Raw genomic sequence first — 17,070 nt, forward strand, 5'->3', positions numbered from 1 at the left:
AGTTTTCTATTTTAGTCAGAATAGACAATGGATATTCACAAACTAAAAGCCCTATCTAGGTGTTTTGCCTGGACTCTAGTTGGAAATGAATCAGTTGTAGTTTTTCTGGCAGTAAAACATTTCAATCTGTATTGTGGCCAACAAATGTCTACATAAGGGCTTTATCAGCAATAATACATATCATCACAAGCTTCTTTTCTCTGGGAGGTTGGAAGGAAATGCGGGTCTCTTCATAAACTGGAAATACAGGAGGTAAGGAGAGAAAATGCCAACTGAGGCAGAAGCAGGGGACGTTCTTGTAAAGCTGGTGAGAGAGCAAACCATGAAGCAGCAAAAAAATAAAGACAGGAACCTGGGTCTCCATCAAGGTGGAGAAGACTGCAATGGGTTAAGGAAAATCTGTCATCCAAAAGAGACAGTATCCAGAGCATTCTTCCTACAGCATTCTTGTCTCAGCAAACTACTATTGCTTTCTAGGGAAAGCTGTAAATTTCCACATCAATGTCTAAGTTAAGACTGAAGAAATGAAGCTAACTAGCAACTTTTTTTGGGGGGGGGTTGTATTCATTCATAAACACAGTGGAAGGAGAAAGGGGATAACATTAAGTTTTCCTCCAAACCAGAGAAGTCATACTCTAAGTAGAGATTTCAGAGTTGTGCTAAAAAAAATGCCACAGTTCTTTTTCACAGCTTTTCTAAGATACACATGAGGTGCTATATTTTGAGAGACTGGTTGACAAAATCTTTCACAAAACCTTGATAAATTAATCTTTGTATTTATTACTAGGGGAAAAGGAAAGTAGATCTTAGGTTTAATTTTTATACAAATATGCTTTATTCTAAAAAAATAGAGCAATGAATATATTATCATCTGCTTCATGATCCTTGCTTTCTGAGGACCTTTAAGGGCCTTTACATAAAACGTCAGACAAGTTAAATAAAATCGGCAAACTTCTGTTTCAAAGTTTGTTAAGGTGCACACAGACATAAGATTACGAACCATGGAGTACTGAGTTTTCCAGAGTGAAATCATACCAAAACCTGGATAAGTTTTCGCTGACGTCGCAGGAGAGTAAGCGGTCGGGAAGGTCGCTGACGGTGCCCTGCACGGCCAGCACGTGCGGCGCCAGGGTGAAGGGCACGTCGCTCAGGAGCTCGGCCGCCAGTGGGCAGTTCTCCAGGCTTTGGCCTGCCTTACTGTCCGGCTCAGGCCCTGCCACGGTCACACTGGGCGAGTTTTCTTTGCCAGTCTAAAAATACATATATATGTAAGTCAGTTAGAGCTTATGGACTTTGAGGTTATATGGCATTAATATATCAAAATGTGGCATTAACATATCAAGGTGATTCAGAAATGTGGAGTATATAAATAGCCCCAGGTTGTCATTGTCTAGCTGCTCAGTTGTGTCTACCTCTTTGTGACCCTATGGACTATATATAGCCCGTCAGGCTCCTCTGTCCATGGGATTCTCCAGGCAAGAATACTGCAGTGGGCTGCCATTTCCTTCTTGGAGGATCTTCCCAGCCCAGGGATCGAAGCCCCATCTCCTGTAGCTCTCCTACAGCGACAGGCAGGTTCTTTACCGCTGAGTCACCAGGGAAGCCCATTCTCAGATCAGAACGCAGCTATTTACTTATTTGAGAAAACATCCATCTATATATCTACTAGGTTTTAAAATGAACCCGAAGCCCTATCCTTACTCAGGTGAACCACCCACAGGCCCCTCTGATATAGATGGGCACTCTTGCCGTTTCCCGAGCCCAGATCATGTCCACAAAGTCTCTCTCTCTCTGCTTTTCCAAGTCTGACGTCAGCTTTCAGGCTCCATAGAATCCCCAGCTTCTTTCTGAAATCTTCTATCAACACAGCCAAAGTGACCTTGCCCGCTTCAGCATGGTTACAGGGCAGCTTGCCCAGGATATCATTTAGCATTTCCTTTACGTGTCTTTGCTAGTTGTAGTTTCATGTGCTTATGTCTTAATGCCAAAGAGAATCTAGGGTCCTCGGGGGCACACAATCCATTGTACCTATCTCTGTATTCTCTGCCTTTCATATGTTCCTGCTTTACCCTCATATGTCCTTGGGAACTGACTTCTAACATGCACCGTACTAGTGACTGATAAGCTGCCTCTGATGGAACTAAAATGCTATGTTACTACATAAGTTATTCAAATAAGAAGAACTGATATATTTTGTTCGATTTATTTAAAATTGGTGTCTTTAGCTACACAAGTTTACCAAAAGACATGCAGCACGGGTTCACAGCAGCACTCGATGCGAGCCCTGAGCTGGTATCCATTCATCCATAGTAGCATGGATAATAAAGAGTATATTTACAGCGATGAGAATGAACAGCCTCCCACTACAAGCAGCTGACACCTAAGCCAAACCAGGTTGGGCAAAACTTTACTCCCTGTTTGCCAAGGCGTCGTGCAGAATCAAACTCCTGAGCCTTTAGGCCCATGGTGACTGGCCACAGGCATCTCCCTGACCCTAGCCTGGCTGCTCTGTCCTTGTTCGGACTCCCCTAGTCCCTCTAGTTTCGCACGGCTCTTGCACAGGCAGCCCGTTTCTGCCTCAGGCTGGACCTTCCGGACCCTTCTCCGGATACACGTGGGGCTCCTTCCCCCCAGTCCTTCCCGGTGTTGGCCCAAACATCACCTTCTCAACGAGGCCGTTCCTGGCTGGCCCGTCAGACTGCGCCCTGAGCCCTCACCCCATCCCCTCCAGCGTTCTCCGCCTGCCTCTCCTGCTTCTGCCCTCTCTGGGCGCCTGGTGATATGTTCTGTACTTTATTCTGATTATCATCCCTCAGAAGCGTAAGCAGTTTTAGTCTTTAATGTTCATCGCTGTATCCCAAATGCCAGATTCAGAGCTCAATAAATATTTGGTGAATAAAAGAGAGTTGGTAAGACTTTTGCCTGAGGAGGCCTTATACTATAATGGCTATAAAGGCTGATAAATTCCTATCTCTTAAGTCTAGAAACGAATGATATTCTATGTAAGAAATAACAATTTTGTAAAACTTTTATGGAAGTGCAAACTACAGAAAGGGGTACATCGTTAAGTATACGGCTGGGAGATTTTAACCAGCGAAGCACTAGAATCCAGATAAATAGAAATGGTCCTCGTGGCGTTCTCCATCATTCACAGTCAGCTGCCTACCCCTTCAGTCACCATCCCGACCGCTTACTGTATAGACTGTTCACCTATCTTTTTATGTTTAAATGAAGGTAACCATACAGTATAAACTCTCTATGTTTGTGGCTTTTTTCATCCAGTGTTGTGTTATGAGATTCATTTATACTGTTGTATGTGGGATTATAATATTTTTTAATAACGTATCCTGCAGAGGAGATACTCTGACTGGCGTCTTATAAGAACTGGTTTTTTTTTTTTCATTTCTTTTTATTAGTTGGAGGCTAATTACTTTACAATATTTCAGTGGGTTTTATCATACATTGACATGAATCAGCCATGGAGTTACATGTATTCCCCATCCCGATCCCCCTTTCCACCTCCCTCTCCACCCGATTCCTCTGGGTCTTCCCAGTGCACCAGGCCCGAGCACTTGTCTCATGGATCCAACCTGGGCTGGTGATCTGTTTCACTATAGATAACATACATGCTGTTCTCTCTGAACATCCCACCCTCGCCTTCTCCCACAGAGTCCAAAAGTCTGTTCTGTACATGTGTCTCTTTTTCTGTTTTGCATATAGGGTTATCATTACCATCTTTCTAAATTCCATATATATGTGTTAGTATGCTGTCATGTTCTTTATCTTTCTGGCTTACTTCACTCTGTATAATGGGCTCCAGTTTCATCCATCTCATTAGAACTGATTCAAATGAGTTCTTTTTAATGGCTGAGTAATATTCCATGGTGTATATGTACCACAGCTTCCTTATCCATTTGTCTGCTGATGGGCATCTAGGTTGCTTCCATGTCCTGGCTATTATAAACAGTGCTGCGATGAACATTGGGGTGCACGTGTCTCTTTCAGATCTGGTTTCCTCAGTGTGTATGCCCAGAAGTGGTATGCTTTTTCACAACAAAGGAAACTATAAGCAAGGTGAAAAGACAGCCCTCAGATTGGGAGAAAATAATAGCAAATGAAGCAACAGACAAAGGATTAATCTCAAAAATATACAAGCAACTCCTGAAGCTTAATTCCAGAAAAATAAATGACCCAATCAAAAAATGGGCCAAAGAACTAAACAGACATTTCTCCAAAGAAGACATACAGATGGCTAACAAACACATGAAAAGATGCTCAACATCACTCATTACCAGAGAAATGCAAATCAAAACCACAATGAGGTACCATTATACGCCAGTCAGGATGGCTGCTATCCAAAAGTCTACAAGCAATAAATGCTGGAGAGGGTGTGGAGAAAAGGGAACCCTCTTACACTGTTGGTGGGAATACAAACTAGTACAGCCGCTATGGAGAACAGAGTGGAGATTTCTTTAAAAACTGGAAATAGAACTGCCATAAGAACTGTTTTGTTGCCGTGTTGATAGTAGGCAGTGCGTGGTATGGGGGTTGGGGAAGGAAGTAGGAAGACCAGCTGGGAAAGAGAGATGATAGTGATGTAGATTAGGGCTGTGATAGTGAAAGCAAGAGAAAGCGGCTGGGTTTTGGAGAGACTTAAAGGCTAAAGTCAGTAGTAGGATGTGCTGATGGAATAGATGGTAGACTGTGAGAGCAAAAGTGGGGTCAAGGGTGAAGCCAAAGTGGACAGACATCTAAGTGGAGCGGTTAGAAGGCAGGGGAATGTGATTCAAGCCCAGAGCTGGTGCGATCTGGTGGAGCAAGTCAGCTTGGTGTGTATTTAGAAGACAGTAGGAGGAGAGAAAGTGAAGACCAATACGAGAATAGGCTACTTTCTAAATATTATCCTGCAAATGGGAAAAGAGACATGGCCAGTAGCTGGAAAGGAAAGTAGGGTCAAGACAACTTTTTCTTGATTTTTCTTTTTGTTCTGGAAGTTGGGAGCAATAATGGTAGTTTATATGCTGAAGAGAAGAGGCTCCTAAGAAAGGAAAACTCTGGAGATTCTGTAGAGAAGGAACTGCTCTCTTCACTGGCATCCCCCCAACATCTAGAACAGAGCTCTCAAGAAGTACTTGGGCAGTGAATGAATGAATGAAGATACCAAACACATCCCTATCAGGGTTGTTTTACAGCTTCACATGAAAACAAACCAGCAGAGTACTTTCTTAGGATGGCCACCAGAACCAATGTAACGTCACCCAGTGATGAAGAAGCTTATTAGACCGGTCCATGTACACACTGACTGGGCAGAGTCTGCCTCCCGAAACCTGACTGGGACTTAAATATTAAGTGTCCCTGGGTCAGCCAAGAGTGCAGGCACTGGTGAGTAACAATGCCAGGCTTCTAGCCTCTTTAAAGGGCATCACCCTACACTGGTTCCCTCAGTATTATGCAAACACCAGGGCTTTGGTTGCCAGGGAGCAGCATGGCAGAGTGTTTAAGAACACAGATTCTAGAGTCAGACTATTTGGGTGAGTACAAATCCTGCTTAAAAATAAACAAATGGCCCGGGACAAGTTATTTAACTTCTCTGTGTCTTTTTCCTTAGCTATTAGGAAATCAACATTAGTGCCTATTTCATAGAATTGTTATGAAAATTGTATGAATAATCATAAGTAAGTAGAATAATCCTGAGCACGTGCTAAAGTCGGTGATAACTAAAAACTTTAGAAATGTCAGACCCCTTTTGGCTTTACAAGTCTAGGATCCATCCATTTCTTTTGTTTTTGACATTCACGGATGGTTCAAACCATCTTGCCTTCCCCTCTCCTCTTAGAGCTTGTCTTCTCTCTCTTAATCTCACAGGCAAATGTTCCCTAAGTCTGCTGATCACATCCCATACTTGAGCCTTCCTCTCTTTCTCCCTTGAGCACCGAACGTGTTCTTCAGTTTCATTAGCCAAATCATCTCCTTTCTTAAACAAAATCGCACCTTCCCACTAAAAAAGGAGGAATGTTACTCAGAGCACTCTGCTTTCTAAATATACAAGCTTCTAAGGTTTACCTCTCTGGCAGCGATATTTATTCCTTTGTTCATGCTATTATTAATCCTCTTCCCTTTCCTTCACAAATCATTCTTGCTGTCAGAGCATAATTCCTTGAGGACAAGAGCGTATCTACTATAATAAAGGAACTGAGACACGTGGCTTCTTGTTCAAATTCTTCTGATAAAACTGCCATCTGACCTGAAGGAGGCTGCTTCATCTGCCTGGGCCTCAGTTCTCTGTTCTGTAAACTGGCTGGTGAGGGGCAAAAAATGATGGTGGTAGTGACGGCAATAGCAACTAGCATGCATTAAACACTAAAGTATATTAACTCTTTTAAGTCTTACAACAGCTCTGTGGGGGCACATATCACTGAATGTGCCCAATCTCATCTGATCTTGGAAGCTAAGCAGGGTCAGGCCTGGTTAATACTTGGATGGGAGACGAGTTTCAAATTCAGTTACCTTGAAAAAAACTCTCTATTCTAAGCACACTTCAGCCATGCTTTGGTAGACTGGCTGACTGAATGAAAAAGGCCTCAAAAATTTAGGGGAAAACATGATAGTTACTTGGCTTAATAGCATCTCGGCTTAATTTAGAAGAAAAAAAAGAGAGACTCTAATATCTCTTACTTTTAGGAAATAAGGATTGAGAAAATTATTCAGGGGACAGATTTTAGATTGAAGAAGGATGGAAAAGAAAGCATAATTTAAGAAAGATTTATCCCTGGAAACAAATCTCCCAGTAGCCTGGGTAAATGATGGGGAAGACAGCATGGTCAGTGAAACAAGATGGTCTATGTGTTGATGATGGGTTAGGAGGACAGAGAGAAAGGTGTATTACAGTATTCTTTCTTCCTTTGTATATGTTTGAAGGCTTTGCATAATAAAAAGTTTCCAAAATTTGAATTAAAAAAATACCATGCACACAGTGTTCCATTAAATGCCCCCTAGAAGGATCTGAGTATCAGCGGTCTGTATGTCTTGACTCCAGCATCTCGCTCTTAACAGTTGGCTAGAATGCACAGTACAGTCTCCAAGGAGGCTCCCTGCCCTCTTGGCAGCAGGGCAGGCGCCACGATGCAGCTGCTGCTGGCATGCTGAGAGTTGGAAGGGGAGAAATTAGACAGCGAAATAAGAGTAAGTCACAAAGGGAATGGGAGTCAAAATTCAAGGACCCCACACCTACTAACCCTGATCACCGAGTCCCGGACTTGGCAGCCAGCGACAGCGGGGTGGGGGTTGAGGGCTGGAACAGGTGCATGAGTCCCCCTGCAAAAAGCAGCCTTCTCTCCCAGACACAAAGTCTTTCAGTTTTTTCCATTTGCATAATAAAATGGGTCTTTAAAGGGAAGAAAGAGTATGTCAACCACAATAGAGTGGGAAGAAAAGAATCAATTAACCTTGCGGTGTATAGCCAAATTTTTAAAAAATTACTTCAAATATTATGCTTATAAAGCACAGTCATTATTTTTGTGACTAATCTTGCACACAGAATTACAGATATGATGATACTCTTGAATATAAGGTCCTTCCTATAATGTAGCATTCATATTGCTTTTTCAAATTAAGTTTGCCCTTACAAGGGTAAGTGAGAGTATACCATGTCAGAATCATGCTTTAATCTCAGGGAGAAAACAAATATCCTTATCTACATCATTTACAAAAACAAAGTTTACAATTAACCAGGTGTTTTCATGTCTGTATAAAAATTATTTCTTGTTCATCAGTTAACCTGTTAAAAATGGGCTAGCCAAGTTATCTTGGGTTCCTTACGTTCTCTTATCTTTGTTTCAAATGATTCAGAGTGTTTTATAGGCTCTATTCCTCCCTTTCTTGCAGAAGGGCTGTAAAAATTCATGAGGTTCAATCTGTAAAATCTTCTCAGAGCTTAAGGAAAAACACACTCTGAGAATACGAGGCACATAACACTTTTTAGTCAAGGCTCAGAAAAATGAAGTCACCTCTCCAGAGCATCAGAAGTCCTTCTGAACTTCATTCTTGGGTGTGTGGAAGCAAGAAAACACAAGTTTAAGAGCAGACTACTACTACATTTTTCCTGGCACAAAGGCCCTACTAACCACCAGGAAATCTATCAAGGGTAGCCGACTTTGCGAACCCACTGACAATCTGGAGACTTCATCTGCTTAGCCATACCCGACTTAAGTATAAATAAGTTTATTAATATGAACAGCACCTATATTTGGCATCTTTTAAAACCTCCTGCCTTTTTCAGTAACCTGTGCCTCAGATAAGTACAGATAAAATAGTGTCCTATAAAAGCAAAATACTGAAGCATTAAAATTTAGAAAGCAGCCTCAACCCCAACAGTAATAGAACCTATTAAAAGAACATGAAACCAGGTATAAAACACTCATCTAACACATTCAATTTACATACAAAGAAGATAGCTATATCAAGTGTATTTCTAGGAAACGAGTTAGAGGAAGAAGAGGTAATATCAAGCTCTGGCTGTCTATGCCTTTAAATTTTATGTCTATAAATAAAAGACAGATTCCTTTGAACAAAAGCCTGAACACGGAACACCATACTCCTGTCACTTTATCTCCCCAGATAACTATCCATTCTATTTTGGCTTCAGCTGGTATCTGCTTGCATCACATCAGTGTCTTGACTGGGGGGCGGGCGGGCTGGGGGTGGTGAGGATGGGGGCAAATCTGAGTCAGAAATATCAGGAGATGAGAGGTTAGAAAAAGGTGAAACAAGCAGGGCACACTGCAGGTTAGGACCCAAACTTCTAATTTCTTCTACGAAGCTACTTGCTAGTAACTGTCTGGCTAGCTGATAAAAGCCAGAGGATTGGGCTCTTCTACCTACCTGAGTCCTAACCAGTGGTCTCCTTTCAACTGGGAGAAATTATACTGCAAATGCAGAGACTACTTCCTATTTTTCTGCAAATCTCCACTATCCAGAACAGTTGTACCTGCACGTAACAAGCACCCATTAAATATTGTGAATGGCACTGAATCTGGCCCCCTTGTTTCTCTGATTCCCTCAACTTGATTTTTAAATTAAGGGGTTGGTCCAAAGAAACAAACAGAAGCCCAGAATACTTCATTGCTGATACAAATAAATGAGGCAGAAGAGAGCTGAAGGCATGGAATGTGGCTGTGTTCCATGTGACTTCGGCTCCCAGATCAAGGATACTACATATTTTAGTAGCAAACTAAGATGCTGGGTTAGAAAGCAGGTATTTTCTTTGCTCCCTCTTCTCTCTGATCTAGGACATCCTTTCAGTTTACATTCTGGTTTGATGCTCTTGTTTCAGTGTTTGCTCCCCTTTCCTTTCTTTTTTTCCCTCAGTGTTTCCACCTGCCTGTGCTTCCTGCTTCTCCCATCTTTCTTTAAAAAAGAAAAAGAAGTTCTCTTGACTTCCTCTTTTCAGAACTCCAGCTGAATGTATACAAGTGAAGAAGGGGAAGCAAGCTGGCTGGCGCTTGCCTCTGTAATCTGTTCCATGTATTCTTGGAAAAGTGGCTTGACTAAAGCCGGAAAATCTTTAGTACCAGCCAACTGAAGTGGGGGAGAAGTGGAAAGAGGAAAGAGGAGCATTTTAGGAAATGAACTAGCAAGAAACAGTGTGTGCCGTGGGGGATCCTGTTTTATACTGGTTTTGAAAATACAAAGGGCTGTTCCAGTGATTCTTTTAAAAAAGACATTTAAACAGTTTATAAAAAAAAAAAATCGTGATCTTTAATCTTAAGCTGTCCAGAGATCTCCTGTTTTCCCAGGTGGTCTTCCCCACGCCTTGACAGCATGGATTTCTCCCTTTCTCTTCTCTGGCCCACCACCATCACCTTCCTCCCTGCTGTCAGCAGGAGGCCAGCCTCCTCCTTATCACAGAGAAAACAGGAGCCATCCACTGAGGATCTCCCCTACCTGCTGCGTTCACGAGACTTACCCGCCCTGTGCCCACGCGTGCCTCCCTCCCGCCAAGTGGGCGAGCTGCCCTCCTCCCGCCCAAAGCAAACCCTTTCCTGTGCTGCGCAGCCGTTCTGGCCCACTCTTCCTCCATCAGAGGGTGGCCTCTGATGGCCCACCTTCCACAGTCAGTTCCCCACTTACAGAAAACTCGCCCCGCATCTCTGCGGCCCCCTGGCACCTCACCCACTGGCCTCCTCCGCTCCCCCCGGCCCCCACCACTCTTTCTACTTTCCTTCCCAGCCCGGCTGACACCACTGTTGACACTCGCTATCTGCCTCATTCCTCACCCACTGCCATCTGCCTCTCTCTCTGCCCCTGACTGCCCAGGTTGCTCCTGATTTCTCCAAGGTTACTCTATAATCTTTCACTACGTTCAGAAGATGACTTGACGTGCTAAAACTTCCAGAATCTCTTTGTTGCACTTAAGGCTAGTGACTCTGAGTTTTTATTTCTTGGCTTCTGTTACACTCGTTAGGTTTGCCTTCTGTCTGGTTTTTTTTTTTGCCTGTTTCTGAAGTGGTATTTTCCAGGGCCTCATTTTTGTTCCTTTTTTCTTAGCCTCAACACACTTCGCTGGAGGAACTTATCCATACCTAAGGTGTCTACCGCCCAACTCCTCCACCCAAAGTAAATATGCAGACACACGCATGTGTACACACCCCAATCTCAAACCCAGATTTCTATCTAGACTTCCTAACCCCTACGTGCAAATCCTGTATCATTCTTCCGGATACTCAATAGGGATCTTAACTCAGTGTTCTAAACCTGGCTTTCAGCTTTCTCCCAAGTCTACCCCAAACCTAATGGTCTCGTGATGGGTGCCAACACGGTTGTCCAACTCAGAAACCTGAATTATCTTCGACTTCTCTCTCCCTGTCACTCCCTCCATCCAGTAAATGACTGAGTCCTACTGACTTTGAGGTCTTTCGGGCCTCCCCGAGTCCATCCATGTCTCCTTGGGTCCACTGTCATTCTCTCAGCGCAGGCCACCAAGGTCTCCTGGCGTGAATGTCGCCAGGGTTTCCTGAGCTGGCTTCACTCCCCCTGTGCTATTACATACTCGCCCCATCGCTGGTGGCGTCTAAAACACATGCTTGTCCTCGCTTACAATGCCTCCATGTCTTTGGAAAAAAGCACCAACGCCTTATCGTAGCACATTCGGCACGATCTGGTCTTGCTCATCCCTCGCTTTCTTTTATTACGGTTCTCTCAACTTTTTACTCCATCTAAACCACTGTTATTATCTGAACATGCCGGGCTCTTTTTTGCTCCGAGCCTTGTCTTCTTTTCAATGATTTCTGCCTACATTAGGACACCTTGCTCTCTTTCCCACTCCCTTCACCTTGCCTATTTCAGCTTGCCCTACATGCTGCCCATCAGGACTCTTTCAGGAAGATCTCCCCACCCAACTCCTCAGCCACGTCCCTGTCCATGCGTTCCTGTAACAGTCTATGCATCCCCTTGTAACACTGTGGGAAGTTCAAAGCCAGGGACAATAGATTCTTCTCCATTTCCTTAAATGAGAGCAATGTCTGGCCCATGAGAGGTGATCAATACATGTTTGTTTCTGTGCAGTCACTCAGTTGTGTCGGACTTTTTGCAGCCCCATGGACTGAAGCCTGCCAGGCTCCTCTGTCCACGGGATGCTCCAGGCAAGAATTCGAGAGTGGGTTGCTATTTCCTTGTCCAGGAGAGCTTCCCGACCCAGGGATCAAACCCACACGTCCTGCATTGGCAGGCAGTTTCTTTACCACCTGGGCCACCAACAAGTCCAAGTGAGTGACTAAATAAATTTCTTCATATTATGTTGATTGTGGATTTTTGCATTTGTCTGTTTTTCCTAACAAGACTTGACCCACTCTTTTCCACATTATCACTGACATGTATCACATATCAAGTAGAACTTTAAATTTACTTGAGCACCCAGCTACATCTATTTCCTGAAGAAAGAGATGGGTTGTTCTTGACTTGCCAAGTGAACAACTTCACAGATATGTCTCCCAAAGGATGTTCAATGAGGTGCTGCCGCAAACTTTAGAGATGAAACTGTTTGGGAAATATTTTTACCAGAGACCTACCTACCTACCTTTCTTTCACTGAGAGAGGGACAGAAGCTAACCTCAGCTACTCCAAACTCCCCTTAATCAACTGTCTTGGTCTGTTCAGGCTGCTTAGACGAGGCAGCTTATAAACAACAGAAGTTGACTTCACATGGTTCCGGAGGCTGAGAGCTCCAAGATCAAGGAGCTGGCAGGCTCAGGACGTGGTAAGGCCTGCTTTCTGGCTCACAGACTGCCCTCTTCACACGGTAACATCACATGGCCGAAGGGGCCAGGGGGCTCCGTGGGGCCTCTTTTGTAAGGGCCTAATCTCCTCCGTGCAGTCTTTGCCCTCATGACCTAGTCACCTCCTAAAGGCCCTACCTCCAAATACTCTCACACTGGAGGTCAGTTTCAACATGAGAGTCTGGGGGTTGGGGGTGGGGGGATTCAGTCAGTCTGCCGCATCAGCCGGCCTAGCCTAGGCGTCAGGATTTGTCCATAGCTGTGTGGTCCAGTCTGTGGGGCTGCAGGGAAACCTGTGCTTGGGGGTAGGGGTACGGGGTACAGGACCAGCAACGGAGTGACAAGACTAGGGAATCACTGTAAGAGGGGGAAAGCCTCAGAGATAAGAGCTGAAGAAGTGGGTAGGAGAGGGGATGGATAAGGATAAATGCCATTTATTTAGTTTCTGTTCACCTCTGTTCAAGAGAAAAGCCCCTTTCTTCTTTGACTTCCGTAAAGAGGAATTTTTCTTTAAGCACCCTGGCCTTCTGCCCACCCCCTACTCCTTCCAAAGGAGGGAGAATGAGTTACCCTAGTTGGTGAAAAGATGGCCAAGGGTCCATGTTTCTAGACGGGGGCAACTGAACAACCCAAGATCCTGAGGCCTGGGGAGTCTTTCTCCTTCTGACTCTACTTGGACTAGAGGAGACAAGGAACCAGGGTAGGAGTGTGTGCTGTGCTGACCTAACCCATGTCCAGACCAGTGGGGAAAGTTTATTGGGACGTGGAAGTCCATTTTAGCTGCTACTCTGAGCCACTTCCCACCGAGGCTCTATCGGTCTAAAGGGTGAGCACCATTTTGTTCCTGTTTGTGGGCTCTTCGGTCTTACTTCTCCACTGGCTCAGGATGCAGGTGAGGAAAAGGGGTGCCCTTTGTGAGGATATTAGAACCCCACCAATTTCTACTTTCCAAAGCAACTCCATTTACAGTAAAAAAAAAAAAAAAAAGGAGAAGCATCTTAAACAAACCAAAAAATAAAAACAAATATAGCCAAATCATGCAGACACCAAATGATAGGTAAATCTAAAACATAACAAAGTAATGGTTTTTAAAACTTATGTGTCCTACAGTGCTCTCTGAAACAACTTATTGGTTTGGTTTTATCAGTTTTACAATTTAGTTAAATCTAGGCGATCTGAAAAGTTCTGATCAGAATCTTGGAAAAATGGCAACTACTATTTGTTTCATGCTTTACAAGGTTTTGAAGTTGTCTCACATACGTTACTGCATTTGAACCTCACAACCCACTAAATCTGATAGGGAAGCTGTTGTTCCTAGTCGCATCTTCTGAGGCTCAAAGGATAGTAATTATCTAAGGTCACACACTACCTTCCAGCAAAGACTTGTACCCAGGGTCTCCTGACTTAGAACCCATGCTCCCTCTCTAATGTAAAGGCCATCATCAAGAGAAATAATTTTAAAGCTTACCTGCCTGGGTGTTTTATTTCTTAAAAGAACTTAAATTTAACAGTTTCTCTACAGACAAGTGTTATCTGGGGTAGAGGACGAAGCTCCTAAAATACAGACTGAGTTCAGGTCAAAGAAAAAGGGTTTAAACTAACGGTTCAACTAAGCATCTTATTACCAGGTTAAACCTACCAAGCTGGATGAAATATGTAATAGCTTAGAAAACTATAGCATCTGATCATCACCAAGGTTACACAATGCTTAGGCTTTTGTGTATGGATTCTTCAAGCTTGTTATGTACACCACAAGCTTCTGAAGAATCTGATATCCCTTGTTAGTCACACTGGAGTCCACTTCCCATTTACATAGCTTTATTTATTTTAAATATCTATTCAACTTCTTCAGAATGCAGTGCAACAAGATCATATTTTTTCTAGTCAATTTCAAAGGAACACAATGAAAACTGATCTTGCACATTTCCTCAGCACACTGAATATTAACTTCATCCTAATGATTTTTTTTCATTTTGTAAAACAATAAAGTACTTCAACCGTCTGCATATACAATCAGAAAGCAAATGAAATACTTTTTTTAAAGCTGATAAGAGAATATAAATATATCTATTTTTATATGACTAGATGTTTAAATGTAGTATAACATTTAGATGTTATAATATCTAAACATCAGTAAACATCTAACAGTATAACATCATTAGATGTTTATAATTAGATATAACAAGTGTTTTATGTGATACTGATTGAATGAAAATAATACCATAAGACACTAGTAGAAAATACAAAAAAAAAGTAAATCTAAAAACATTAAATGATAGCTATATGCTGGCTTTTTTGGAATGTGCTTTGATGAAATGAACATTTAGTAAATTCATAAACCTAAGATAATATACATTTTTTAAGAATAGACATTTAGATTTTAATCAATTCATGTTAAAGTTGTTGTTTGAAGACAGCTAATCTGTTTTGCAGCTCTTTTAATGGCAAAATTTGTATTTTGTCATTGTTTTACCATTATTATGTAAAAACATAAATACATAATTTTTAGGATGCACTTAAACTGTTATGTCCATAGCCAGAATTCAAAAACAATTATCAGTAGGAGCTCATGTTCATACTGCATATAAACATCTTTCTAACAAACAATTTTTTGAGAAATAGGAAAATACTAGTTAAGAAACGCCTTAGTTTTTTTGTAAATTGATATGTGGAATGGTCCACACACTTGAAAATACTATAGTTGGTGAATACACAATTTTATGCTCCCACATAAAGATGCAAGTGAAACAGAAACACATCATACCAAGCTGAGCACAGAAATCATGAAGGTAGGCTAGTTAAATTCCACTCAGAGGGCATCTGAGTGACAGTGTTACCGGGGTGTGCTGCACCTAACCAGGACTCCACCAGAACACCAGTAAATAGTGTTTGGAAAACTGAAGAGGGGAGCAGAAAGCTGTGTCACTTGACTTTGGCTCTCATTTGTGAAAAGGTTGTATTTCAAAATAGAAGATGGGGTTGGAAAAGTAAACACACCTGCGTTTTCTCTAGCCCAGTGCAAGAATGAAGTGGCAGGAGGCAGAGTCCCTTCTCGGTGCATTTGAGAGCCCGAAATAGAGTGCCGCTGTTTCACTTCATGGCAAACTCAGGATAATATTTTTTATTGTGGTAAAATATACACAACATGATATTTATGACCCTAATCATTTATAAGTGTATAATTCAGTGGCATTAAATATAGTCACATCATGCATTACCACCACTATCCATCTCTAGAACTTTTCTTGTCATTACAAATAGAAACTATACCCATTAAGGAAGTCTCCATTCCTCGCTTCTCCAGCCCCTGGTAACTTCTGTCTATCATATCATATTCCATCAACTTGCCTGCTCTAAGTATCTCATATAAATGGAATCATACAGTGTTTGCCCTTCAGCGCTTGGCTTATTTCAATTAGTGTAATGTTTTCAGAGGCCATATGCATGTATGTTGCGTCATGTATCAGAATTTTTTACAGCTGACTAATGCTCTATTGTATATATATACTATGTTTTGTTTATCCATTCATCCACTGATACACATCTGGGTTGTTTCTACCTGTTTCAGTGTATTGCAGCACAATATTTTAAGTTAAAGTAAAATCAACTAGTGGAAAATCTACAAATTAATGCTAAAAGGATTGTCAGGAGTCAATGAATATAAGAATACAGAATATTTAGGTATGTAGAGTTAGAAACAACTTGAAGTAAGGGAAACAAATTATGGTTCCCGCTTATTTTGAATTAAAAATCCATTTAGGTATAATAAATTTGTATGCTTTACTATTATACACGTTGCTTGGCTTTAAAAATCATAATCAAAAGGAACCTTGTCAATTTAATATTTTATGAATTAACATCTGGGTATAACTGATGTTATTTCAATCCTGTTTGAAACAGCTCCATAATTTCTCAAAGACCTTTCACCCACACTGGAACTCTACACTGTAATTCTTTTGTGTATTTTTGTAAGGGTGCAAGATGTCATTACCTGCTCTTGGGAAAAGTCTGCTCAACAAACTTGAGAGTGAGTAATGCTAAGAAATGATTAAAAATGAAAAGCCACAGTTGTATCCAAAAAATCATCAGGGGAAAATCTGAAATTCATATAGCTTAATAAATTTAAATACAGTTTAAATGCCTCAACAGAGTAACAAACTGTATCCAAGTCATCTTGGAATTTCTCAAAGAACAAATACACTGTGTGGTTGAAAGATGCTTTCAAGATTGACATAAAAGTTGATTAATGTATAATCAATTCTTTGAGCCATCCTTTTTAAGGATTCCTAAGTTTTTAAGGAAAAAGAAGGTACCTGTCAGAATATACACGGTTTCTGGTACATCAAGTTGAAAATTAATCTGCAAGATTTAGCAGCAGCACTAGATCAAGTCCCAGTGACTCCTGCCTCTACCTAAACCGTGTGACCTTGTGTAAATCATTCAGCCTGTGTTTCAGTCAGCTCCTCTGAAATAAGAGGTAATTGGATCAGATGATCCACCTCTGAAGTGCCATGACTCCAAGCAGATTTAGACCCTAACTCTTCTGTATGAGTAAACCTTCTTAGGGAAATACCACTTAAATCAATATAAATGATAACTGCAGAAAGTACTGACAGACGGGTATATATCTTGAGAAGAAACTCAGAACTCCAGTCCAGTGGTTATGAAAAGGATTCCTACCTTGGAAGAATACTTAATTTCATCCTGCTCTTGATAATGAGAAACATTTAGGAGTCAAGTAAGAGAAATACAGGCAAGTAGTAATCTTCTCATAAGTCACCATATTAGGAAAGCAGAC

The 17,070-nt window shown here is 41.8% G+C and overlaps 1 protein-coding gene and 1 long non-coding RNA gene across 8 annotated transcripts in view; one reads left to right on the plus strand and one right to left on the minus strand.

Annotated features, from left to right (window-relative positions):
* Positions 1-17,070, plus strand: part of LOC139036194 (uncharacterized) — a 192,251-nt gene that overhangs the window by 98,806 nt on the left and 76,375 nt on the right. The window lies entirely within an intron of this gene.
* UMAD1 (UBAP1-MVB12-associated (UMA) domain containing 1) overlaps positions 761-17,070 on the minus strand; it is a 251,639-nt gene continuing 235,329 nt past the window's right edge. For all 6 annotated transcript variants that reach the window (XM_070471111.1, XM_070471112.1, XM_070471113.1 and 3 more), the window contains one exon: positions 761-1,250. In XM_070471111.1, the coding sequence (XP_070327212.1) occupies positions 993-1,250 (258 nt within the window). In that variant the 3' untranslated portion in view covers positions 761-992. The remainder of the gene's footprint in view (positions 1,251-17,070) is intronic.

The sequence above is a fragment of the Odocoileus virginianus genome, chromosome 1 (genome assembly GCF_023699985.2).
Source record: "Odocoileus virginianus isolate 20LAN1187 ecotype Illinois chromosome 1, Ovbor_1.2, whole genome shotgun sequence".
NCBI classification, from domain to species: domain Eukaryota; kingdom Metazoa; phylum Chordata; class Mammalia; order Artiodactyla; family Cervidae; genus Odocoileus; species Odocoileus virginianus.